The sequence below is a fragment of the Osmia lignaria genome, chromosome 10 (assembly GCF_051020975.1).
Source record: "Osmia lignaria lignaria isolate PbOS001 chromosome 10, iyOsmLign1, whole genome shotgun sequence".
Classification (NCBI taxonomy): Eukaryota; Metazoa; Arthropoda; class Insecta; order Hymenoptera; family Megachilidae; genus Osmia; species Osmia lignaria.
In genome coordinates this window covers 4507749-4533999 of record NC_135041.1, presented here as the reverse complement: position 1 = coordinate 4533999, position 26251 = coordinate 4507749, and the positions used below count along the sequence as shown (strand labels likewise).

Genomic DNA, 26251 nt, shown 5'->3' with positions numbered 1-26251 from the left:
GATGATGTAGGTCAAGAGCAGTTCCAGCTGACAACGGAAGAAATGGAGAACGCCCTTTGACCTACGGCCGTAATCGGTAGAGCCTGAGCCGACCCTGCATAGACCATCGATCTAGGTTCAACGATCATCATCGACGACGATCTTTCTTTTCTGCGGCGATCTAGCGTAAGTTGCACGTGATAAATCGATATTCTTTCTTCGACAGTTGAAGGTGACACCGGATACTTTTCAATTTTCCTCGTTGAGCGAACCGAGATCACTGTCAACCAACCTTGTAAATTAATATCACGCATTCTACATAGAGATAATTAATACGGTATCACACGTACTTCGTATAGAATTAGGTGTTCTCGATCGAACCACGAGCCTGTAAACACGTATATGTATACTGATTTTTTTTTTTCAATCGTATCTCGTAAATGCAACAAGGCGTTCTATCTGTCGAGCCTTGTTTTAATCGACGATGAAAACAGAAAGGAGATATGTCGTTGAACAGTATGGGGAATCGGTGATAAAAACACTTTTTGCTCATCCATTGGGAGTTTAAGGGTGTGGAATTGAGAAGAAAAAACCCGTAACCGAATTAGTGAGAGACTAGGATCAAAGGTGAATGATAATCGGATATTAATCGCTGTAATCGTAAAGACTAATCTTCACGGTATTTGTTTGTATGATTTTTATTTTATATTTTTCTACGTTCCATTTCTAGCTACCACTTCGACGAACATATACATCGTATACATATTATAATAATATATCCTTATCGATTTACAATTAGCATTGTTCTTAGTAGAACGATTTTTACATTTTTCTTCGCAATCGGTTAAGAACGCGAAATTAGCGATAGTAGTGTTCAGAGTTGGACAGAATTTTATTGAAAGAGAAAAAGATTGCTGGGATCGTTGATTCGATCGAGTTGCGTTGTTACACCGTATTCAATACGTTTGCTCGTGATCGATCGATTGTTAGGTAAATTTGATCGATTAGGAAGGAAAATTCTATCCGACTCTGTTCGGTATTTCAAAAGTCTTTATTCCTCCCTCCCGTGTTGAATTTTTCTCTTCGCTTGTTCTAGGGATACCTCATCGTATCGGATAACACATATCTTTTTTGTATAAGTGTCGCGTTAATATACATACGTATATATATATATACATATATTTTCTACGTACGTTAATACTGATACATATTTATTGTCCTTACGATACAAAAGTTTCCTCGCGATACTGTTTTTCTTGTCCGTGAACGTTCGTCAAACATTTTATCGCTGCTTCGATACACGCAGTGTAAAATTTAAATTTAAACAAACGAAATCGTTGAATCATTGAAAAAAAAAAGATATTATCAAACGAGTGTTCCAAGGACGTTTGTACGTTCGTTGAACAAAGTTTCGATGCCTGTCGAGTGGGATCAGCGCGATGCAATTAATTGAAAAATATATTCTTAATTACTTCACAGATTTTTCAATTGTGTGATAGGTAGATAGAATCAGGGCATCAAGGAGAATCGTGCCAATCGATGGGCAAGTATAAGGAAGCTTGGGTCGCGTTTTCACGGTGAGTTGAACACGTAAGTGCTAATGGAATTTTATTGCTCTCTTTTGGTATCCCATTAACCCTTTAGCCGTTAAAACGTTTCAACTGAAAATTATTCTTTGCGTACGAAACGGTTGCCGAGAATCTCTGAGACATCTAATAAATTCAAATCCAACTGTTTCGTATTCGTTGCTACGATGAAAACGTGACCTAAGATCAAAGGCGCTGTTTGCCAAATTAAGATTCATTGCTTCTCACTGATCCCTCGCAGAGCTCGTCATAAATTTTCAAATGAAATTTCGAATCAAGCAACAATGTATACTCTCCTTCATAAGTCATGAGACAATTGTTTTAGCTTTAAACAGTCGAGACATTATATCAAATGAATACAAAGGTTCTAAGTTAGCTTTTCCACAATCTCTTCCTGGGTCTTCCTGGGTTCCTCCTAAAACCAAAATCTTGAAACCCCAAGATCCTGAAACGTGTCATTTGGGGAGCTTGGATCGTTTTAATATTTTTTTCTAAAATAGTAAAAGCGTCTTATGACTTATGGGGAAATGTGCAAGTGTTAATTCGATAGAGATGAAGAATTGAAAAGGAAAAACAGATATCGAAAATAAAGGGAGGGAGAATGTGTTGATGAAAGACTAAAAACAATCGGAGAGAAGGGAATTATCATAACTCGGTACCAAAATGAAAAAGGGGATCAACGTACGAACACCAATTAGCTCTTAAACGACGGTCTATCGTCTCTTATTATTATGATTATTATTATCATTGTACTATTACTTAGACTACTCTAATTTTACTGTCGTATTATATTGCATAAAGTATGTATAATAGTATCCTTCGAGCGTTGTTCGTCCTGCGGACAGGAAGTTCGTTCTGAAAAAATGAGAAAAAACAGAAAAAAAGAAACAACTGAGTCACGATGATATACCTGTAGAACGTCTACGAGAGAAATAAATTGTCCTCGTTGGACACGCGCGAACATAAATTATATACGAGTAATTAAGCAAGCACTCGACTCGATTTTATATATTAGTGTAAATATTCCAGTGACGGTTTCGAAATTTTATTAACCCTTGGAAAGAGGATGGTGTCTTCGGTAATTATTTATTTTTTAAACGTCTCTGATTGATATTAAATTATTTTCATTTCTGTGACACACAAGCAGTGCCCGGCACTGTCAGAAGCCATTTCATCGATCATTATTATACTTGTCTGCGATTTTTTTTCCAGATGAAAGTATTTGTATTTCTTCATCTATAATAAAAGGACGGCTTAAGCTCTCGCTTTATTGGTTTTAGAATTATTTTAGAAAGAAAACTACCACCCCCTTGCGAGGGTTAAAAAATACAAGCGACGAGTCTGCCGTTTCGAAGTATCTCGTGTGTGTCTATTTCTCGATATGTTATTAAACAACCTCAAGTATTTTTTCTTGTTCGAAGGAATTAAGGGAAGAAATGTTTTACTTAAACTCTCGAATTCGAGACGCGTGTACGAGGAAAGAAGTTTCGCAACGCTTGTTCCCGCGTGTCCTCTCCTCTTGTAAATTAAACTGATATTTTTAAGAATCGAGTAGAAAAAGGATAGAAGGGAGTTTTAGTGGGCGAGTAAATCGCGTGTATCAAGTTAAATTAAGCGTATTCATATTCATAGAGTATTTAATAACGATGGTGAATTCTAGAAAATGCCTTCGAGCGTAAGATATACGTTGTTCTGATTATTTTTTATATGTAGATAATTCACGATGCCTTTTTAATCTATCAGTGACCTTTACCGCGCGAACGATCGAAAATCTCCACCGTTGTATTTCATTCTTCGATGATGATCGATGATTTTCCGATCCTTCGCCCCGTAAACGTCGCTATGATTTAGAGAGAACAAGAAGGAGGAAGCTATTATAGTTGTGCGTTAAAAGGCTTTGATATTTTGTTGAATTTTTATTTTTTATTTATTTATTTTTTGTCAATCAATGTTTAACTTTCAATTAGAAATCCTCGTAAATCATTTTTACACGATCTTCTCGATTCCATTGATATAATTATCTCGAAATGAAGTGAATTCGACATTTTCTCGTTTACTCGTATATATTGTATATCGAAAAAGAATCTCCTGTACCTGTATCGAAATTTCACGTAATTGCATCAACTGCAGTCTAATAAGAAAATGATTTAAAAAAAAAGGGAAAAAAAAGAGATACGATCGATTAACTCTGAAAACGTTTGACATTTTTCAGACTCTCCGTGACATTTATCCTCGTAACATCGATGGTCAATTTGTTCGTGTAAACTTGTATAAATGTATTTTTACCGAGACTATACTCATCGATCCTCGTAAGTGAATTTAAAGACGAACTCGAATTTAATGAACTTTACTGTAAGATTACGTTGCACGCGGATTTACATGTATACCGTAGTCCTCTAGTTTTCTATTGTTCCTCTATTTTGGACCACTCGTCTTCGAACGGAATAAAACGCGACCAATTCAAGATTTCCCTTGAACTTTCTAGAGTTAATCTTAGCCTTTAATTCTCGTCGAGATTTTAAATGAACGCGACTTTCGTTCTCACTTCCTTCCTTTTTCCATGGACTTTCCAAAAGAGTGGTCGACAATCATATTCGCGATCCTTCTATGAACTTTCCTTGAAAACCACCGAAATTCTAAGATCTGAAAAATTATTACAAATAAGTTTTAAAGAATTATTTGCAACCGAGGTGAAAGAATTGAATTTTAATAATTTTTTTGGAAGAGGGAAAGGTGAGAACAAAAAATTTTCTCATCGATCACACGTTTGATCGACTAATCCTGTTTTCTGTTCTTTCCTCTTCGTCGTCGATCACAGGACCGTGTGCCTATCACTCGGTTATAGTATTAATCGTTAGGTGATAATAATCAATTAGAGTGGAGTTTAGGATCGAATCGAGTCGCGAACACTTATAAATCGATTGTATCTGTTCCTGTCTCGATTTCAGATCCAACGATAAAATAAGTATTGTTCGGCAGCGTTGACTGGATTAACCAAGCTCGTATCCGGTGATTTGAATGCTCCTGCGATCCGACATTACCGTTTAACGCGTGATATCGTTGTTTAGTTCGAGAATGGACGTTTCCAAGTTTCTAATTGTAAGAATATCGACAAGCTGGTCTTGTTCAGAAGGTTGATTCGCGGCATCTTAAATGGGCTCAAACGATGTGTAAGTTGGATAAATGAAAGACCATTGAACTATTTCTAAAAGTAACAATTGTTAAATTATTGATTTTGAAGAAAGGAATTCGAAGAACTTTCACGCCGAAGAATATGTTTGAGGACTGATGAGTTAAACTTTAATGAGTCGGATCGTTGAATTCGCGGAAACTTTGACAACTTCGAAAGAAAAGATGGCAAATTGAAATTAATTATTTCTTGTTGGTACACCATTTAGCAATAGATGTAACTGTTATCTATTAACGCTTAAATGGCAGATGGTTCTCGCAACTACAATGCTTAATTTTTATTTCATCGTTACAAGAGTTATAGATTCCATGAAATAAGATTAAAAATGTCCACCGGCTGCAATCAACGTGTTAAAATATCTGTACCCTCTTCTGCGCTGAAATAAAACATCCCCGGTAGCCTAATTATCGAACGGATACATTTGAAAACAATGTAATCCGGTATGATTTATAAATGAACAAAGTTTCAGTAGACACCTCTCTGCGAGCGTTCAACATAGTTCGAAAGAACATAGATAAGTAAACGAACAAGAAGACAAAGCGACGAGAGTTGAGTACGAGCACGTGTGTGTATGTGTGTGTGTGTGTGTGCCTGTGCGTCTCTGTATGTGTGTGAAAGAGCGCGAAGAGTTTCCCAAGAGAGGAAAATAAACACAGTATTGCCTTTCTCAGGGACGCGGCCTCGGCCCGTGAGTTTCATCTTAAGTTTTTAGAGCAATAAATCAGCGACAATCATGGCGTTTCGGGCCGAGATCGCGTCGCTATCACTTTTCGTCTGTCCATTTGCGTTCACTTCTTTCCTCTCCGCTTAAACCGTCGACGACGAAAAAAACCATCGTGTACATCGCCTTCATGGACCTTCAATGTTCTTTCGGTCCAGGTTCACGGCACGTTGTTGACGACCGGTGGCCTTTGTTACGAGATCACCGCCTTTCTTTCGGTTCAAACTGTATTGAAAAGCTTGAAAATACGGGTTAGCGAGCCGGAAATTTGTAAAAACGGCACCGAGCCAAGGAAACGTTCAATTGATTCGCGTTACGATTTTAGCCATTAAGTCGGTTAACTGGTAATTTAGACTGCAACCGAATGGGAAACAAAAGGGCCACTGTTATCGCTAGCTATGTATTGTGAACGTCGATCTAAATACACCGATTTTCCAATCGGTAACAAACCGAGCTTATTCCGTTCGCGTTTCGTTGCCGCGAAAGTTGGGTGGTCTCTGTTCTATTCTATTCTCTGTCTTTGTCAAATACAGCTGCCTGGCGGGTTCGTTTTCCACCCCTGCAAGCTCGTTTCAGACGATTTCACGCTACGGGTTGCTTCGATTCAACCATTTTTATTGTTAGTTGCAAATATAATCTACGTAGGCTGTGATCTTGACGATTAAATATATGTTGTTCACAACGTGTGCAGATTTGTATCGGGTCGGAATCTCGTCAAGTGTTTGTATTTGGTAATCGACTTGGACACGAACCAACATAATTACAGGAACGATCGTGTAATTGCAATTACTTCTTCGATTACCGCTATTTTCTGAATCTATGTAACTTGTACGAGTAACTTCTGATTAGAAGGATGTATCAAGCGATTACTTTATAAGTAATAAAAAGATTTCTGATTCTCGAAGCTCCACCCTTTCCCTCTACGCAAGCTCCGTTTTCGTTTAATAAATATAAAACACCTGCGTATATTGTAACGTTCTGTTTATTTACTGTTAAACTATACAATACTGACTCTACGTAAGTGCAAGCTAAATTAATTTCAAATGAAATCCGACACCCCGACGTAACCAATTATCGTGCTCCTCTCTGGGACATTCAACCGGAAGCGAACAAATCAACATCTCCCTTTGGGAATTCGCGTAAACTGGAACGTTAAGGGTGTCTTCGGAATTGTAATTTCCTAAATAGGATTTATTTTCAGAGTAGTCTTCGGGTAAAAATGCGATCTGGCAACTGGGTGCCGCTGCAACGGATGCCGCGTTAGCGTCCAAGTCCTTCAGGGTGCCATTCTCGATCAAAGCACCTGTATAATTAACACAATTTTCTTTTTTAATTTGTAAAAGTTATTTACACGTTGATCACCACGACTAATTACCTGATATTAATAATCCATCGATGACCAACGATACCTTCGATCCTTCATTCCTACGATTTCCGAGCCAGTTAACCTTAAGTCGAAGATTTTCCAAAGGTTGACCCGTTTCTCTTGCGGTATGTTGTTTCAGAACAGTTAAAAATGCGCGTGGTCTAGCCAATCGCGAGATATCAATGACGGATGAAGAAATCGATACGATGGATTCGAGGGTTTGGTACCTAGACAACAATCCCTTAACGAATAGTAGAACCTCTTTGGGTCCGTATTTCCAATCTTCCATCCAGTGTCTTGGAGTCTGAATTCGTCAGAATAAAATTATCATATATTATGTTTTATCACTTTGATATTATCCAAAATGATTTTACCTTGGAATCTTCGAAACGCAGTGAATCAACGTCAGCTCGAATAAGATTCAGAGTTCTTTTAGTCAGCTTCATCTCGTCAATAAAGAAACGTTGCAGCTGATTATTCCCATCTCCCTCGATGATTGACGATCCAAAAATTGAGCCATGACGATCTATCAATTCTTTCAAATCCCTCTGAATCCTAGATTCAGTCTTTCTGTTGCTTTTCTCGTCACTAATCGATGCTTTGATTAGAACCCCTATCGATTCATTGTTCATTTATTTTATTTATTTGAAATATCCAAAAGTCGTTTGTTATAATAACAAACCTTTGAGATGCGACAGGACAGCTTCAGCCGCAGCTCGTTCCCAAGCTCTATGAGCATTAGCAGGCAATCCAAAGCACTCTTTAGGCGAATCGTTATCAGGAAGATTCTCCAAAGCCCTAATCGCCTCCTCGAACGAGCTATCGGTAACCTTTAAAACACCAGCCAATTTCCGGCGACCTTCGAACACCTGAGAGGACCAAACATCTCGAACAATCGAGCACAGTGCTCTGGTATCATACTCGTCCTGAATACGACCGCCATAAACAGCCACATCCAGCAACCCTCTTCCGGTCTGCCAACTACCGTCCTTGTCTCTGCCCCTCTTCGGACTCGTTTCCTTCACCACCAACTCGTAAGCAGCCTCCAGGTCCGGTTCGCTCCACTCGTAAGACCTGATCCATCCTTGAGGAACAAACTTTCGTCGTTCCTGAAGAGTGGCGTGAAGCCAGGACAATAAAACGCTGCCAGGAACGTTTTCATTGTTCCGTCGCTTCTGCTGAAGTTGCTGCAACGATCTTTTCACGTTTCTCTTCACCCCTTCCGGTGGTTCGTACGCGAGTTTCAAGCATAAACCCGAAAGACTCGGATAGAAACCTAAACATTCTTCGGTGGTTAGCCAGATTCTCGTAGCGGGATTCTTGTTAATTGTACACATGGCTGATCTTAGGAGACTCTCTAAACGTGGCAGCCAATTTAAGGCCAGGTGTAAATTGCTGAGGAGTATCCAGCTACCATTTCTGTTTGATAACATATAACGTTATGAATAGAATATTTCATTTTGCCAATGGAACGTTTATCTAAAACCTAGTCTATTACTACCGGCAAGCAGTCTCCAGAGCAAGTTCAGCTTGATTAACTTGCCCCTGACCCAATGACACCTCGATGAACCCTGTCGCCAGTGCAACTTGATTGTTTGCTAGTGATCTGAGTTCTGAGCCGGGATCAGCTCCCGGTGATAGTAGCAACAATACGGGATACGAAGCTTCCTGTTCGGCGATCTTCGTCAGGGACCAATTAGGTGGAGCCAAATCCTTCACACCTTCAAAATAATCAATTTTATAAATTTCAGGATAAATACGTGTATTCTCTATAGAAAATCACCTAATACTTCTGCTGCTAATTTCGAAAGAGCTGTGTGCAGGTAATCTGGACGTAAAGTTTTTATTAATAAAATTTTCTGGAACGTGGTCAGACTATTTTCAGCGTAGATGTTGTTGACATCGTTTAACCAAGCTGGTTTCATTTTGCTGGCTATCTAAAGGAACGAAATTTTGTTTTTTCTTAAATTATTCTTATTATTTTTTTGTATAAGAAGAAATTGCGTTACTTGTGGAAACGACGACACCAGAGATTGAACCGATAAGCGTCGTTCTTCGGGAATCCAATCGGGAACATTATAATCGGAATCTTGGTCATCGTTCAATGGAACTTCTTCTAATAGAAATCTTTTTTCAAAATCTGGAACTGAATTCAAAGAGAGAGCCAGCTGCAACGCCAACTGCAGACGATGTTTCCTGTACACTGCTTTCGAACAGTAATGAAGAGTCAAACTTATTAATCTGTAACAAAGAAGTATAAAAGAACATCGCTTTATACTAAAATTGAATTTATATTCAATCTGTAAACTAATTAACATGTAATTAACATTTTTCACTTACCGTTTTTCAATCGCTTTATCTTGTTCCCTTTTGTCTTCCGAGAGTACCGAGCCTCTGTAATCTTCTGCTTCTAAATAAATATCGGTGAAAGCTTCGGCAGAAAATACGTACAACGGACTTAAAGCAGTCAGAGCCTTCACAGTTTTGTACAAACTAGCTGCGAATTTAGCAAGTTTCTCGTGATCCTTGGCCCTCCTGCGGGTAATTAAACGATATTGCTTTATTTTTTAAATTCCCATCTTTTATTCTTTAAAGGGAAACTTCAACATGAAATGTATTTCTTGATGAACCTTCGCTTACCTGGTAACATCTTCGAAGCTCCGTCGGCTTTCCTGAAGAGCCATCGCAATTTCTTTGGCTTTTGATTGAGTGGCCTGCAACGACGACAAAAGCCCTCCTTGAGATCCTTCAGACTCCTGGAGAAGATCTTGACCTCTGGCTGTAGCCAGCTGCGCCAACAGATCCAATCTCGCGGTGTCTCGTTCTCCTGATAATTTTTCCTCTCGTTCTAACGCTTCCTTCCTTTGGGTCGCCAGTTCCGGAGTCTCCTTCAACAATACCTGTCCGCGAACCAATTAATCTCTTCAGTAATTTGTCAGCGAAAAGCCGAGTGATTAATATCACTGCCATTGTCGCTAGAACAACTGGTGTTGAACGGAAAATTGAATATTTTATTTATTGGCAATTTAAATACGAACAAGTTCTGCTCACTTTTTCGACGAATCTCTCCGCCAAACTTTTGCTACCTGCTCCGAGAGCGATCTTGAACAGCACGGCGTCAACTTCCTTCGGGAAACCGTCCAATCTGTCTCGCCTGGTGGCGAGGAAAAGTTTGAAGCCTTGAGGAGCGGGCAAAGTTCGTTCACCGAGTCTCAGGGGACGTCGGCGTAACAACGGTAATAAAATCGGAGGAAATTCCACGAGTTCCTCCACCAACAGAGGCTTTCCAAATCGTACAGCCATTTCCAAAGTAGTGAGAAACTTTGCGTCCTCTGGTTTCGTGATTTCCATTCTGGAACCGACGTTATTTCTCAGCCAGGAAACCGCTACTCCAGATGGATCTACGAATATGGGAACTAGTGGACCTCTGAGTGCGCAGGAAGCACCCACCAGGCTTCCGGTGTCCACTGGCAAGCCCTGTGCTCGCCAGAGCAGTCTTTCTCTCTCGGTGATGAGAAGATCGATGGCCGATTTCTTCCATTTGTCGTCCTTTCCGGGATCCTGAATTAAAAAAGACAGGGTTCCATTCAAAATTGTTTAATTTGGAAACAAAACATCTGATACACGCGTACTTCGTAAACCAGCAAGGATGCCACATTGGCAGCCTCGACATCTAATTTCACTTTTCTGCCGGTCAGTTCCTCTAATTGCGTTTGCCAATCACCGTGTTCAGTGTCCAATTTCTGCAACAATGCTCTAGCTGTTGCGAGTCTCGCTTCTGTCGCTTCAGCGCGTAGTTGGAGTGCAGCTGCTCCCCTCGAATGCTCCGCGAGTTCCTCTTGAAGCTTCGCCACGCGACTCTCCACTGTATTTAAACCAGCTGCCAGTTTGCCAATCTGAGCCTCGGCCGCTGACAAACGTCTGAAAGATTACGTTTCGAGTTGATGAATAATGGAATCCGAGTTTTCCAAGAATTTTTCACGTACTCGGCCAGTTGGCGTTGTTCCCTCTCCAGAGGCGCCACTTGCTGAACAATCTGACCGTATTGAAGATTCGCGAGGACCCAGGCTGCCAAAGGAGCGGCTGCCACCGAGGCTCGTTTCGCGGTTTTCTCTTCAAAACTATCCGGACGATCCTTGACCAACTTGGCAACCGCCTCCAGGCTCGATGATGTGCTCCTCCTCGCGTCCCATGTTCTAAATCCAACAAAGGCACGCTTGAAATTTCTTCGAATACTTCGGATGAAAAGAACGACGCGGGATAAGGAAGGAACTGTGAGTTGGATATGAATGATAGACGTCTGATAAAGCTCGCAGAGATCAAAGGATCGTTTGGGATACAAAGGGAACTTTAGTAGAATGGAAATTTTAGGCGAGTCACGTTATACGTAATTTTCCATACCAATACGGTTAAATAAATATTATATTACGTTGGAGTAATGAGATTGAAGACTTTGAAGACTATGAAACATGGATTCAAAGAGAACGGCAATACCCAAGCTACCTAATTTCATCTTTAATTCCACGTTTCGCCAGGAAGGTCTTCATGCTGTTCCAGGATGTGTCCTTTATACCCATTAATCGCAGAACACCCTCCAGGACATCTCTAACCGGAGCTGGAGGTGCTCTCAAAGAACGTACTTCCGCTAATGCATCAGCACTAATGCCAGCTACTGCTTGAGCTGCTTGTTCCACCAGTGGCTCCACTTTTCCCAATTCACCTTCGATATCAGCCTGTGCAACGCTTCGCAATTAATTGATTGTCCCTTCATAGACATTTTCTTTATTATTCTCACCTTCCTGCGCGCCAATTCAGCACTTTCTCGTTCAGTTTCAGCCTTTAGATTGACCATCTCCCCTCTTTGCCCAGTGGCACCCCTCATAGTGGCTGTAATTTGCTCGAGGGCCGCGTTGGCTCGTCCTTGTTCTGCCTAAATTGTATTTTAATATGATATAATCTTGTTATTTGAAAGCTATAGAAATTAAGAAATCGAGAACCGAGTAATTAAGAACCTCTTCCTGAATTATTCTATCCCCATTAGTCAAAGTAGTTTCTAAAGTTCCTATATTATTGCAGAAAGAAAATGAGGTAGATTGAAGAGTTTAATTCCTAGTAGCGTCATAAGAAAAGAAAAATATGAAAATACCAGGAAAGTTAACGACAACTACCTCCAACTCCTGCCGCTGCTTTGAAACTTCATCCTCCAATTTAGCCACTTGTTCTCCGGCTTCTTTCAATTTCCCGATTCCAGCTTCAAGGTTGCTCAATTTCCGTTCCACCTCCTCGCTCCAGGACACGTGTAAGTGCTTCCAGGTGTGCAGTAACGCAAAGAATCTCGCCGGTGCTTGTTGCTGTCGCGGTGCTTGAAGATGAGCCTTCACCATCACTTTGATACCAGCCAATTTTTCCTCTGTCTCTTCGACGTCCATTTCATTTTGATTGCAAGCTAATTCGATCAAAGACGCTTCCCGGTTCCACCATTCGTTGCCCAGGCCTGGTCCAATAAGGGCACAATGTCTAAGGAGTCCAGAACGCGACAACCATGACGAACGCATCTCTCCATTGTTCAGGATAATGGCTACCCGAAGATAATTTCGTAGACCTACATTTTGAAAAGTTTTAATAAAAAAGAAAATCAACAGCATCGTTAATTAAATGGTAGTTCTAGTCTGGCAATTTTTGCTAGTTATTAGAAGAAACGAAAGAATTGCATATTTCCGGTTCGAAAGCTGAAATTCTGCACTCACGATGGTACAAATACTGCTCCAACGTGCCGGAAAAATCTTCTCGTCTTGACACGTCAGCTAACGGCGCTATTAAACCGTCGAGTTCTTCCACTGTAAATAATCCTGGGAGTTCGCCTCGGGACACAATTGCACTCGCCAACACGGCCAATCCATCCTCTCTCATATGATGCTCCTCCAGCAAAAGCAGAGTCGGCTCACCGTCAATTCCAGCTACCTGAACTGCGCTTTTCATCGATGCCCGACCCCGACCTACCAAGTTACCTCCTCTAATTATTCACAATAGACTATAATTGATATAGACATTATTTATTCGTACCAGGTCCAGAATCTACTAAACGGAGAGAAGAGAAATTAGCGACTAGTCTCACAGCTGATTTCCTTCCAGCTCCAGGTCGGCCAATTAAAATGACACCTCGTAAATTCGTTCCAAATGCCCAGCTCAATCCTTAATAAAAAAATAAAATTCAATCGTTTTTATTGGTTAACCGTAGTATCGTATGTCAGAGGATTACTGTTAGCAGTGATAATTACGATAAACCTGATCTGATTAAAATTACAGAGTAGCCAGATGGATATATGTTCGTTAGATAAGTCTGACCTTGATGTAACGTAAAATTAATTTAATTTAATGCGCTTACCGGCCACTGTGCGCAACAGGTGAGACGAAATCAATGGTTGCACAGGATCACCTTCTCTAGCACATCTCGCTACAGCGTTAATTATTTCCTTCCGCCACTGCTCCTCGTCGAACGGAAGTAACCCATTGTTTCCGCCTTTCCATATGTACACGTTGCTTCCTGGCATCAGGGTTTTCAACGTCTTCGATAGGATCACCGATTCCCAGCACGATTGGTCCCTTGACGTTAATCTGAGGGGATTGGTTAAAATTGATCGTAAAGCAATTAAGAATATTTTAATAACTATTTACCTTGGATGAAACAGTCGTCGTCCAGCATCTAACAAATACTCTGTGATGTACGTTTCATTTTCTGGCGAAGGATAATACTTGAGACAATCCGCCCATAAAATCAAGTCCTTAGGATTCCAAGCAGTTCCATGAGAAGATCTGATTGATTTAAAAGCTTCCAGCATAACTGGAACCATCTGCGCTATCCAAGATTCGATCACAATGTGATCTCCTTTCAAGGAAGTCCTTAGATGAAGCTCCGAAATGGCTGCAATGTCCTTTGTACTTGGATACCTACGAAATGAAAGAGAATTTAAATTGTCGTATACTCGCGAAGAAAGAAATAATTGCACTGACGGTAGATAATGAGTTGACAGAAGTGCTTCCAGCCTCGGATGCAATCTGGTGGTCGCATCAGCGGTGCATACGACGGTCAAAGGAACTCTGGCGAATTCCAGATCATCTTCGTGGAATCCTCCTTCCTGTACCAACTCTCGTACCAACTCCTAAATAAATAACGACGCTCTTCCAAGTTTAGTTGATACACTTCAAATATTGGGTTACATCAAACACCTTGATATTCGATTAAATAGTTCGAGGAAGTAAGCAATACCTGCAGATGCTTCGATGCAAGATGCAAATCCTCCAGAATTAATACAACGCTCGATCCGTTCCTAGGCTTGTACGTTCTTCCGTGAGAGGATGAATTCAATTGAACGCAGCCTCTCTTCAATTTCATCACCAGATCCTGGGGTCCGTAAAGGGACGAACCTTTTATTAAAGTCGATGGCTCGTTGCTTCGAATCGAGGAAAGTATCACGGATATCAGAGCACTTTTTCCGCAACCCTCTGGACCCCTTATCATTGTCGGTTGATCGCTCTTGATCCATGGTAGAACGGATGACAATGCTTCTTTCATTGCCCCTGAAGTAAAATAATGCTTGAAATTGCAATCGATTGAGATTTCTATAAATTAAGCTACCTGTAAGCGAAACCGGGCCATCCTCGGTATCTGTTGATCGATCAGCCTCTCCTGCAGCTTCCAATCGATCGATATCTTCGTTATACAAAACAGAACATGGTTTCTGTGGATCTGGACACCTGTAAAACGTTTTCTGTTTCAATATTTCCTTTGCTGTATAAACAATTCAGGAAAGATCGAGCGTTTACCAGCAATCTGTTGACTGATAAATGTAACGCGCCAGTTCGTTTCTACGATTTTCATCCTCTATTTGGTTGCACAGAGACGCGAGGAGAGCATAAGAAGCGGAAGTGTGAGTTCGAGCGGTGTTCAAGTGGCAAAGCGCAGAATTCATCAGGCCCGAAGCTGAAGAAACGTCTGCGTTCATCTTTAAACACTCCTCGATGCAGAGGCAAAGGTGAGAATTCGTGAGTTCCTTCGCTGCTTCCGGAAGTGTTCCTAATCGTGACGATACCAGCAAAGAGGATGGACTTAGGGAACCTAAATGGACGACCCCTAATCTCGAAACAGTGGCGGGACTCGCGTCATCCAGTTTATGGGTTTCGAAGATGAACCTGTTTCAAACGTATACTTGAAATGTGAATTAATTTTTTATAAGGACAAGATAGATGATTCGAAGAGGTTCAAGCATTTTACTGCTTGAATTTTGGTTTACATATAAATGTTAGAGTCCAGGGCTCTAGAATTTCTAACAAAGAAGTAAATTTCAAATCGATTTACGATGCGAGAGAATAAATCGTGAAAGATCAAAGTTTACTTTGTTCCGGAACCAAGTTTTACGCCCACGCCGTTTGGTAGAGTCAACAATCGGTTATCGTCTAAAGCAGAGTTCAAAGCTTCAGCCCAATCTGGTTCTACGTCACCGTTCAAGATGACCCAAGTTGTTGAATCGCCAGCTGATCCCACGGCGCTGGATAAAAGACCTTCCTTCCATTCCCTAGAAATTATTTGCATTTCAATTAAAGTATCCGTTGCAACTGCATTGATTCCTACTAATCAGTGTTCTTTCCGTAGGTACACGATGCTTCGGAGAGGGTACGATTGCAGAAGATTGAGAAAATAATTTCGACAAAATTCAAGATTGCGCTGATTCTAAATTGAGAAATTCACAAATAAATAAATCATAAAATATACCTGGTTTGATGATCAACGCGACCCAGAAGCCTCGATTTCGGCATAGCGCCTGGATAGACATGAAACTGTACGACCTTTTCACCGATTTTCGTTAACGCATCGCACAGCAGTTTCCTGATGATCGTTTTACCACTTCCGGGTGGACCAACGATCGCCACCCCGGTCCTGCTTTTCAATTGATCGTTCAATTGAATACATCTGTTTGCCGTTTCTTTGCCAAATTCTTGGTCGCCGCAAAGTTCTAGCAACACATTTTGCAAATCTTGCCTCTCGATGTACGTGGACGTCGAAGGATTTACTTTCGGAAAAACATCCTTCAGTAACGAGAGAAATTTTGGGGTGTCTTCCTCCGTTAATTTGGGCAACGTCGATGCCCGAATCGCGGCCACTAGCCTGTCGAACGAACACGCGACGAAATTGTCAGAGGTGTCAATGGGTTAAATATGAAATCGGCAGAAGTGTCAATATGGGTTAAATATGAAACCATCGAAGGCGACAAAGGGTTAAATAGGAAAGTTTGAAAGGTGCAACCGGGTTAAATGTAAATTCACCGTGGGTGTCAAAGGATTGAATTTGAAATCGCCAAAGGCTTCATATTACCGAAGGTGTCGAGGCGTTAAATTAGGAATTGCCGATGGCACCGAAGAGTTAAATGTAAAATCAGCAAAGGAATAAATTTGAAAATCAATAACCTGCTAGTCTCGTCCAAGTCGGTCCTCGTGGGAATGGCGTCGAGCACAGATCTAAGGGCTCGAAGTCCCCAATCGTAATGCGGCTGATTAGAAAGCAGTATCTCCGCGACATCGAGCGTTTCTACCAGTTGTTTCGCCAGTGTCGCAGCGTCCAAAAATCCAGCACACTCCAATAGAGTTTTCACTATGTCCGATCTGTCTGGATGAGCCATTCCGATTGGTCTAAATAATCGAGCCAAGGAATCTGGAAGTTTACGACGTCCGCCGTATTCAGAGCCTGCTGGGTTCATAGTGATGAATATACAACAATGGGGATCGAGGTTCACTTTTTGGTCGCCCAACATCACTTGAGGTGAACCATCGCGAACAGCTTCTTGAAGAGGTCTGACCAGCATCGCTACAGCACTTAGAGTTTCTTCCTCGAGACGATTAAACTCGTCGAAACAACCCCATGCACCAGCTTGAGCTAGACCGCCAAGGATACGTCGCATACTTCCTGTATCCATTCCTGATGGACATTTTTTAAAATTGTTTTTATTTCTGCTGAGTAATTCATTATAATTTTCTTTGGCTTAAGAGGGATGACATGTGTGTTCAAACTGTTTTCAAAGAAGTCGTAAAAGATTCTTCACGATGTTGACGTGAAATTATTACCTTCGTCGCAGTTGAAGACTAAAACAGTCCTGCCTAGAATAGCGCCAAGTGCTTTCACGCTCTCGGTCTTTCCAGTTCCAGCTGGCCCGGTTGGGCTTCCACCCAAACCAAGTTTCATGGCTTGAGTGAGAGCCAAGAAACACCTTTCGGTCAATGGTGTTTGAACTAAACCTACCGCTGCACCCTGGTATTCGAAACGGTATGGAAATTCAGCAGCTGCACAACGCATCACTGGTCCTTTGTTCTACAGGCAAGTTCATTATGTAAATATTAAATGTCAAATTTGCTTCTGATCATGTCTTTGAAAATGATTTTAAACTGTAACAAGCTTACAGTTCTGTAGCTTCTTAGTTGTCTCTGCCAGGTCCAAACTGTGCTTTCCTCTCGAAGAGTAACGTTCAAAAGGCTCCTAGCTATCTCGAGATGATGAACAACGTCCAAAAGAAGGCCACGTGCTTTCAGTACCGTCAATTTGTCACCAGCATCTTCCAAGCCTCTGTACCTGGCTCTTTGTGTCTCCAGATATTCAACGAAATTCTTCAAAGACGATCGACCTTCCTTCAAAGCGATCTCGCATCGTTCCGTGAAACGGATCCTCTCAGCCAGTAACAAAACCTTAACAAACGTTCTCCAAATACAATAGAATTCCATTTGTTTCAACCGCACTGATACAAATTAAATTTTACAGAATGCCTTATTCAACCCTCGCCTCGTAACATCGAGTTACATTTTTTTAAATATAATTTCATTCTTCTGTGAAAAGAAAATATATTACTTGAGTTGGATAGGCAGATGGATCAGGTGTAGCGTCGACCAAACATTTTTCCAAACTCTGTCGAAGAGCATTCTTCATTGCCTCTTCAAGGTTGCTTAACCATCGTGGTAATGGATCCCGAAGATCGACGGGCTTGGGTAACTGTAATACTTCACCTTCTGGTGACACTACGCCCGTCAAACCATTATCGTCCTTTATTATCGAGCCGACACCTTGATACAATTTCGGTAAATGAGTTTCCAGGCCTCGTCCACTGGCTGACACTAATTCCAGAAGGTCTTCGTCGCTGAGGAAGTATAGACGCGGATAGGACGATCGTTTTTCCTTGAAACAAGAATGTATCGAAGCTTTAAAAATCAGAAAATTTGAAATCTGTCAATTTGTAATAAGGAATTTCTACCCTTACTACCTTAAAATGATAAAGAGAAGAATAGAAATAGCGATTCTGTAGTACCTCTAAATATTCATCGAGGCTCCTCTGGCAACGGTCGAGGAGGTCCTTCAAGTTTGCAAAAGCTGAAAGAGGAAGCCTTCTCAAAGAAGATATCCTTGGATCACGAGATACTTCTCCCATCAAGTACCTAGGTATTTGTTCGAATAATTTATTCTTTCCAATTATATAGTGAATTTGTGTTCCAATCTCTACTAGGTGATTCTTATAGTGCTTTGCACGCTGATTACGAATCTGCAAACCGTTTTGCTCCTATACGTACAGTTTTTGAGAAATTTGATTTTGAAAAAGAAACATATTTTTCAGATTTAAACAAACTGTCTGACGTAATTTTAAAAGATATTGAAATTCTATTTACACTGAAAGATTCTGTAGACTTTCTTGAATACAACGATACTTATCTTTAATACATTATAAATGTTTAAGTATATTTAAACGATCATTGAACGCGGAGGGACCCCGAATTGGCACCAATTTTTTAGGATATTTTTCAATTTATCTGAAAAAGTAGAGGTCCAGTGCAAAATCAAATTATACCACGCAATAGAGCAGGTTTTATCTTGAAAAACCACCTAGAGAAAGTTACAACATCGATTTTTTTATCAAGCCACAAAGCAAAATAGCTTCGCGGGAGACAAAGCACCGACAGTGGCGCTCTGCGTTAGGACGGTTCCTCGGCGTCCCGCGTCCTGACGCGGAGCGCCACTGTCGGTGCTTTGTCTCCCGCGAAGCTATTTTACTTTGTAGCTTGATAAAAAAATCGTGTTGCAACTTTCTCTGGGTGGTTTTTCAAAATAAAAATCTGCTCTATCGCGTGGTATAATTCGATTTTACACTGGACCTCTACTTTTTCAGATAAATTGAAAAATATCCTAAAAAATTGATGCCAATTCGGGGTCCCTCCGCGTTCAATGATCGTTTATATATATTTAAACATTTATAATGTATTAAAGATAGGTATCATTGTATACAGGAAAGTTTTTTAGAATTACGTCAGACAATTTGTTTAAATCTGAAAAATATGTTTTTTTTTCAAAATCAAAGTTCTTAAAAACTGTACGTATAGGAGCAAAACGGTTTGCAGATTCGTGATCAGCGTGCAAAGCGCTATAAGAATCACCTAGTAGAGATCGGAACACAAAAAAAAAGTTAAAATTTGTTGGACAGTGTTACCAATTAACATGATATAACTGTACGATCACCTGAATTCTTTATTAGCCCTCGACCACCTTCCGGTGTCTTTTGGAGCAGCACCTCCTTCGTAAACTGGTTCCAGATAAACCCATTTCCTTTGTACGGTGCTTAAAATTTTGATTCTCTCTTCCACTTCGTACAATCCTGCTTCGCATCTTGCTACTCTTGTCGAGAATCTTTCATATCCTGTTGCTCCTTTCACTCCCTCCAATAGGAGTCTCAGTTCACCTTTTAAGGATTATTTGAAAAATTAATACGTCCTCTGGAAACTTATGAGCGTGTTAAAAGTTTTCAGTACGCAGAGTGCACTAAAATATGTAGAAAGTTCACCTGCTCTGGCTAACAAACTACCATAATCTTCAACGAGAAGGATGCCAGCATTTCTGCTATCTTTCGCTTCCTGAATCTGAAGGGAGGCCGATGCCTCCCAGGATTCCAATTCCATCAATCCTTGACGAATACCACTTTCTGCCGCGGCTCTCTTTGTTATTTCCTAAACGCAAAATGATATCATTAAGATAAATTATTGTCGATCTTCGGTACGATAAAGTGTACCTTTATCTTTTCAGTATTTTCTTGAATTTTCTCCACGGAACGAAACAAGTGACCCAACGTAATGTCCCTCGCGTTCTTAACATTCTTCAGATCCAAAAGTGGCATCAATTCACCCCAGTGTTCCTCAGCAATTTCATCGCCACGAAGAAGTTGCAGCCATTCAATAGCAGCTCTAACTTCTCGCACTTTTCTCCCAACAAAAGTATCCATTTCCAAACTATCCCTCTGATTCGTGGATTCCTCGTTCAACTGATCCTTTAATTGGACCCTTATCCTGTTTTCCCAAGAATCAAGCCAATCGTGAAGCCTGGGTAATCTTCTTCTGGCAACGGTCCACTCTTCTTCTTCTTGGTTCTTCAATTCTTCCAGGAACTCCGCCTGGAATCGACAGTTGGATTCTTCGATATCCAACTGTAGCTCCAATTTCTTTATACTTTCTTCGTTGTCCTCTAAAATATCGTCGATGTCCAGAACGATCCTCTGGCAATCGGTTTTCAAGGCATCCAGTTGTTCCTTCAGGTTCGTCCACCTTTCTCTCATTGAGATAATCCAATCTAAGCTCAGAATCTCCGGTTTGGAGGTCCATTTCGCTTGCCACCTTTCGATCTCGTCTCGTACAGCCACTGCTCTGTGACGAAGATTCACCTTGGCGTCTTCGAGTTCGCGATTCACGACAGTTTTATGGCGTTCTAGACGATCGGTCAAGTCCTGCCAGGCGGTGTACGCTGCATTCACACCTGTTTCACAAATAAATTGAAGTATTTTGATATTTCAAATGATCAAAAGCACGTGTAAAAGTTACCTTCAAGTTTCTCGCTGGTCCAAGCAGCCAAGACCTTGGAAAGACCAACGATTGCCTCCATTTCTTCAGCCATACCTGAAGACTGCGCTTCGATTCGTGCATGGGCTTCATAAGCAACTCCAACTTCCTCTACGTTTCGAGGTCTTCGTTCGAGTTCTTTCGAAGCTGATGAAAGAAATTCCACGATTGCTACTAATCTTGATGAGGCTTCCACCCTCAAGTCCGAACATAAGCGTTCCCAGTAACGACGAGAGGCTGATTCCAAATCGTTCCTGGTCGTCGCTGTGTCCACGCTGATGCACCAAATTTTCACCTCGTTACCTCGCAATCTACCCACCTAATTTATAATTCGAAACATTACATACTAACTAATTAATAATTGAACGAGTTTATGCATTAGGATTAGTTGCTGACCTCCTGGGCCCACTGTTTGGCATCCTTGAATGCTCTCGTCCAATCTTGAGGAGATCGCCCTTTCAACCTTTTCGATCAAGAATGATTAATATAAATTTTCTAATAGTTAATAGTAAATCAATGCGACGAATATTTAATAATGTGGCTGTGAAATTTGTACCGTTCAGCAACATCGATTTTAGCCGGTGCCGCCAGATACAACCATTTCATTCGAAGCGTTTCCAGAGCGGAAAGTGCAATTTCAGCCTGTTTGTAGACACCACCGAACAGATAACCACTCCTTTGAATGAGGTCGCTAAAATGCGCTTCCGACGGGTCGCCGACGCCTCTGAAATTCATGGGTATCGACAAAGATCGACGAATAGCGGAATACAATTTAGCTCGTATTTCCTCGAGCGGTGGCCGCCATTGCAAGGATCCATCCCGAAACGTCAGCTCCACTTTAATTTCCGTTAACTTCTTCAGTAAAGTCGGTAAAGCTCCTCTGAAGCATAGGAGGAGAATTTCTCGTTCGTTTGTTTCATGCAAATTGTCCATGAATATGAAAATTGAACATTAAGATCTTGAAACTAATTGAAATGTATTCGAGAGTGATTAGAAATTTTCTTTATTTTATCGTTTCAAAGGTGGTGAGAAAACGAGTTGATTTAATTGTTTCAATTAATTTACCTATATGCCACGCCTAATGCTTTCAGCAACTGTCTGTCCCAATGCAATTTCCACGCTTTTGTGTTCCCGTATTCGGCTTCCACAGTATCCACGGTCGTCCTCATGTTCATCAGCGTCTCTTTCCAAGTGTTAAAATTCCCAATCAAATTAACAGTGTCTCCTTTTAGCAAATTGGACACCAGATCTCGTAGCAAACTGTGCTTCGCGGCTAGCTCGGAATTTTGTTGGGCAAACTTCCTCACCTGTGTTCAATCGCAGTCGATAATCAATACGTAATAAAAATCTATAACGTATGTTTATTTACCAATTCTTTTAATCTGGCGGTATAAGCATCCACAGCCTGAGGGTCCGACCAAACAACGCCGGATTGTTCTTGAACAGCACGAACCAGTTCCAGCGCGGTGGTAAGCATCAAGGGTCTTTGAGATGGAACCATGCGATCACCAATTGTGTTGTGGAATGTTGCAACCTGTTGAAGAGCCCTAGCACGTCCTGACAATAATTCTGCCCTTTCGATCAGGTCCCTTACTTCTCGAGAAAATTCAACGCCCTGGCTCGATAGAGCTCTGGCTTCTCTGATCAAGGTCATCAGTCTTGGGTCGTATGTCACCCTCATCACGCTGGTACCAGTTAATTCCACCACAGCTGAATCTGTGCCCAATGTTAGTTCCTTACTTGCCACGGCTTCTTTCGTTCCCTCTGTCTATAAAATACAATTAGCTTTATATGAAAGTTGAAGCCTAGATAGTCTATCTTGAAAAGGTATTAGGATTACCCAAGTGTCTACCAAGTTTTGTCTCTTTCTCTCGACCTCTTTCAAAGCTGATGTTACCCTCGATGATATCTCGTCGTATCCAGGAAGATCCGCTAGTAATTCTTTACCTAATTTATTTAGACTTTCTAGTCTCAATTCTGCTGACCTGGCAACTTGAATTTCCTGGAGTATCCTGGGACTGTCCAACAAGTTCACTGTATCCGGTCCAGCTAAGCAGTTCTCTTAAATCCCCATTGTTATTATAAATGATCATTTTTGAATATTTCTAAAAAATGATTCGCAATTTGTATTTCTGATAAATACCTATGAGATCCCCATAGGCAGAGAGCAATGCTTCGCGTTCTCCACGAAGAGCACGTTTCAAGCCCTCCCTCTTCATCAACTCGAAGTAACGTCGAAATTCAGCTAATAACGAATTCGGTGTGGTAGCATCAGCGATTTGGGATTTCAGTTTCTGTGCGACTCGATCCTCAGCAGGTATCAAGCCTTCCTCGATTCTCTTCTTCAGTCGATTCCAGTTGACGCCCTTTTCGTCGGCATCGAAGACAACTGTTCTCCATTTTTTATTTAAATTAATGCTATGAATTCGATTTTTGCAGGAATGGAATTTTAAAGGTACCTTTAACATCGTCGAAATATTGCATCAAGTTGTCAGTACCGAGTCCAGATCTCTCATTGGCTGTCAACAACCTAGTTAATTGTCGATATTGAGCGTGTAATTCGGCAATCTGTCTAAACATTAGAAAATTCAGTTTTATTAGAAAAAAAATGAGAAATCTTATTACCAGATACCTGAGTCGTTTGCCAATCCGGGAACATCTTTCAGGTATGTAACCGGTACCCTTCCAAGGATGAAGGGAATGATGAGGCCAAAACAAGGTCGTGAACTTTTCTGCCATATCTGTCCATTTTTCGCAAATCTCTGCACCCATTGATATCGCTTCGATCTTCGCTCGATCATCAGAAGTTCGAATCTATTTTGCGTACATCAATTTTATACACGGATTGATAAATTGATAAATTTCTTTCTTTCTTACCTCGTCGATTGTGTTTTGCACAAGTGAAACCACTTCATCACCAATGAGGTCTAAAAATGATTTCATACGATCTTCGGGATACACAGCATCTCCTAATTTCCATAAATCATCTACATAACCCGATACTGCTTCGACAGCATCCTCCACTCCGATCAATCCATCTCTGCTTAAATAATAATCAATTCAATAATAATAATAATAATAGCGGTCGAATTTTCAATATTTCACCTGGTCACCGCTGCGCTCTCTAATTCAGCCCTGATACTCTTCAAGATTTTCACGGTCTCTGCATAAATCGTTTTATCGTGCGATCGCTTCGCGTCTTCCCATTTCTTTCGCCAATAATCCTCCTCTTCAAGAACCGAAGCGGTGGTTGACGAACCAAGTAGGTTCTCTTCTAATTTCTTTAAATACGACGAATCGAGACCAGAAGATCGAAGGGTGGGTAGCCATACTTGTCGAAGAGCTTCTACAAGGGTTGATCCTTTGCCACTTCCGGTTGTAGTCACATGAACAAGGTCGTGAAAATTCTTTTCTGTAACCGCCGCCTCCTCTATCTGTATGAAACATGCTATTATTTCATTCATTTCTGACACGATATCGCGTTTGTCTTACCTTGAAGAAGACCAAGGTATTCTTGCCAACGGGTAATTCATTGCTCAACTTCAATGATGTTCCTTCGAAATTAGCATCAGCCGGCTGAGCACAAAGTGTTCTACACGTGGATCTGTCTAAAAAATTATCCAACACTGATTCTTCGTCTCTGATCGTTTGTTCATCTTTCAGGTCCACCCCGAAGAAGTGACCAGCAGTGGATACTATCAAGGATCTCCGTCTATCGTCCACTACCATTTTGTTAATTGACAGGACTGGTTTGTTCGTTCAATCGTAGTTAAAATCCATTGTGGAGTACCGAAGAAGTGGCCGATCGTTCAAGTTGTCATGACGACTTGGTGTCAACACAGGCCAGCTGTCAGGTGAGCCACGTGTTAGCAGGGTTGTAGATGGCGAAACAAGGGGATGGAGAAATACCCTATCCATTGATTATAATTTTCTGTTTATAAGACGCTCAAGCAACTGTCTGTTTTTCAAAAAAGGCAATTTTTTGTTAGTCTATTGGATCATCGTTAGATGGAGTCGATAGCATAGTTTTAATATTTTTTACTATTGCAATCTACAAATTTTGTAATTTTACATTTCTTTTTTATTTGAAATGAAATCATTGACTTTTAAAGGTCGTTGGATTGTTGGAAAGGTTATCAAATGAAAAAATACTCAACTTTATTGGTTAAAATCATTTTATTCATTGTTGGGAACAACTTTCATCGAGCATTGTTGGGAAAGGGGTTCTGAAAATCGAGTGTTTAAGAATTTCGTTCACCACCTGCGTTCGAGCGCGCGAAGGATTCACTTATGGATTGTTAACGTTATTACCGCCAAATATTTGCATAATCGGAGTATATAGCTAGCATCCACACCTCGAATAAGCAATCGTAGTACATTCCGATGATCGCCGAGGTCGATTTATGCGCTCACGTGCATACGTATGAACTGTCCATGCATACTTCCGCCGCAACGAGTGGCGTATATGACGAAAGAAGATCGACATGACCAGCATTCGCTGGAAGTAAGTACAGCTAATAGAACGGTGATTAACCAAGAAACGTCGTCTGTCTTTCAATGAATAATCACGTCCACAAAGTAACAGCTTTGTTTCCCGAAGAATAGAATTCTCATCGCGATGAAACTTTGTTTATACAAAACTCCATATCTTGTCGATCTTAGTTCGTGTAATTTCCTTTCTTTTTTTGGCTGAGGTAATTTAATAACAATTAGCATTAATGTATGCATAGTTAAAAATTTTTCTTGTCTCTGTGACCCGCGTAATTCATAAAAGGATCAAAATAACTTTCTTCCTGTTCTCCACAGTACAGAATTCCAACGCTTGACAGAGATAATTTATCAATAATTAAAAATCTCAAAGGTATCCGGAGAATGAGTTCGCTTTGTTTAAAATGCTGGCATACTTCGCCCTTTTTCTTCCTCTGATCGTAATAACTTCAGTGTAATCCGAGGCGAAAAATACACGGGAACAACGAGAAAAAGCGTATATCCGATGGGAAATCAGTTGCACGAGGAAGTTGCGCTTCCGTGTGTGTACACACTCGTTGAATGTCGAGAGACCTTGCTTTTATTTGGCTGCGCGGGCCACCGAAAAAAGACCTTCGCCATGTCGGACGATCGTGTTTAATCAGACGGCCACGTGGTCTTGTAATCAGTAGGCAGTCCCACTGAAGTACCACCATAAAGCTTGTCGGTGTTCTAAGAAAAAAAAACTGTATTAACCCTTTGCTACCCGCATCATTATCTCCGCGCCGTTTCTTTTCATCCGATCATACTGGAGCTTCGAAATATTAGGAATTGGGTCTTCAGGTTCCAGACCAATCTATTTAATTAAAGCAAACTATAATTATTATTATAATTATAATTATTTAATTAAATTTAGCAAACGATAACTGGACATTAATTGTTGACGCTTCTTATGGATCTACACAGATGTTGGTATAAATAATCTCTTGTTCTTTGGTAATACCTCCTATGTACGTATGTTTACGTGCATT

At 40.8% G+C, this 26251-nt stretch overlaps 2 protein-coding genes across 4 annotated transcripts in view; one reads left to right on the top strand and one right to left on the bottom strand.

The window, feature by feature from the left end:
- The window catches only part of rdgA (retinal degeneration A), a 42034-nt gene extending 40592 nt beyond the window's left edge, over nucleotides 1-1442 (top strand). For both annotated transcript variants that reach the window (XM_034339486.2, XM_076690455.1), the window contains one exon: nucleotides 11-1442. In XM_034339486.2, coding sequence (XP_034195377.1) covers nucleotides 11-60 — 50 coding nt within the window. In that variant the 3' untranslated portion in view covers nucleotides 61-1442. The remainder of the gene's footprint in view (nucleotides 1-10) is intronic.
- Nucleotides 1443-6461: 5019 nt separating this feature from the next.
- On the bottom strand, nucleotides 6462-24555 carry btv (dynein cytoplasmic heavy chain beethoven). 2 transcript variants are annotated; one of them, XM_034339479.2, is made up of 46 exons: nucleotides 24246-24555; nucleotides 23859-24187; nucleotides 23631-23793; nucleotides 23386-23567; nucleotides 23213-23325; nucleotides 22897-23142; nucleotides 22594-22814; nucleotides 22348-22521; nucleotides 22123-22287; nucleotides 21819-22060; nucleotides 21310-21633; nucleotides 21150-21216; nucleotides 20736-21072; nucleotides 19934-20670; nucleotides 19709-19871; nucleotides 19387-19606; nucleotides 18188-18314; nucleotides 17734-18057; nucleotides 17292-17573; nucleotides 16959-17202; nucleotides 16305-16812; nucleotides 15613-16005; nucleotides 15236-15415; nucleotides 14667-15032; nucleotides 14479-14597; nucleotides 14110-14420; nucleotides 13854-14002; nucleotides 13518-13790; nucleotides 13228-13457; nucleotides 12906-13034; nucleotides 12590-12838; nucleotides 12011-12444; nucleotides 11638-11772; nucleotides 11346-11575; nucleotides 10829-11038; nucleotides 10475-10763; nucleotides 9894-10403; nucleotides 9483-9742; nucleotides 9183-9377; nucleotides 8852-9083; nucleotides 8626-8779; nucleotides 8344-8563; nucleotides 7525-8261; nucleotides 7217-7455; nucleotides 6852-7146; nucleotides 6462-6779 (listed from the first exon to the last, which is right to left on the bottom strand). In XM_034339479.2, exons 1-46 carry the CDS (start codon nucleotides 24480-24482, stop codon nucleotides 6505-6507), a joined length of 12219 nt encoding a protein of 4072 aa, XP_034195370.2. In that variant the 5' UTR covers nucleotides 24483-24555; the 3' UTR covers nucleotides 6462-6504. The 2 variants fall into 2 exon arrangements, with proteins under 2 accessions (XP_034195370.2, XP_034195369.2); XM_034339478.2 differs by having other exon boundaries at nucleotides 22123-22521.
- Nucleotides 24556-26251: the final 1696 nt, after the last annotated feature.

Bases quoted from the DNA above. Each gene is read 5' to 3' on its own strand.
- btv (XM_034339478.2), bottom strand. From the start codon at position 24,482: ATGGTAGTGGACGATAGACGGAGATCCTTGATAGTATCCACTGCTGGT. The intron at 10,764-10,828 runs GTACGTGAAAAA...GTAATCTTTCAG, and splicing joins GAACAACGCCAACTGGCCGA to ACGTTTGTCAGCGGCCGAGG. The intron at 8,262-8,343 runs GTAGTAATAGAC...GTTATCAAACAG, and splicing joins GCTCTGGAGACTGCTTGCCG to AAATGGTAGCTGGATACTCC.